Source organism: Anomaloglossus baeobatrachus, chromosome 10 (assembly GCF_048569485.1).
Source record: "Anomaloglossus baeobatrachus isolate aAnoBae1 chromosome 10, aAnoBae1.hap1, whole genome shotgun sequence".
Taxonomy (NCBI): Eukaryota; Metazoa; Chordata; class Amphibia; order Anura; family Aromobatidae; genus Anomaloglossus; species Anomaloglossus baeobatrachus.
In genome coordinates, this window is record NC_134362.1 from 12,749,916 (window position 1) to 12,750,362 (window position 447).

General features: G+C 57.3%; 1 protein-coding gene across 1 annotated transcript in view; it reads right to left on the minus strand.

Annotated features, from left to right (window-relative positions):
• The window catches only part of F2 (coagulation factor II, thrombin), a 55,991-nt gene extending 55,544 nt beyond the window's left edge, over positions 1-447 (minus strand). The window contains exon 1 of the mRNA XM_075325512.1: positions 351-447. Within this exon, the coding sequence (XP_075181627.1) occupies positions 351-447 (97 nt within the window). The remainder of the gene's footprint in view (positions 1-350) is intronic.

A 447-nucleotide genomic window follows, 5' to 3' on the forward strand; every position in this document is an offset into this window, starting at 1 on the left:
CCCCCAGGACACAGTCTCCGTTATTGGCCATAGCTGTCGGTGCCCCTCTGGCCCCCCAGGACACAGTCTCCGTTATTGGCCATAGCTGTCGGTACCCCTCCGGCCCCCCAGGGCACATGCCCGGTTGTTCACAGTTGTGTAGATTCTGCCATCAGGACCTTGTGGTTGATGTTTCCCTCGGCACGACCCGCCATGCAGGATTATGTGGTTGTGATGGGATTTCGGCAGGACTCCGCTGGTCCAGTACAGTAGCCCAGTTGGCCACTCACATACTGTCCATACGAATAAATGGCTGCGTTACCCCTGTAGGGTCCTGGCACCCCGCTATGTAAGAGGACCAGCATTCTTACCATTGTCGCCAAGAACGAGGGGCAGCAGGGAGGCCACAATTAATCCGCGGATTATGTTGGTTCGGTGCGGCATGCCGGAGAACTGAAGCCTTCGCAT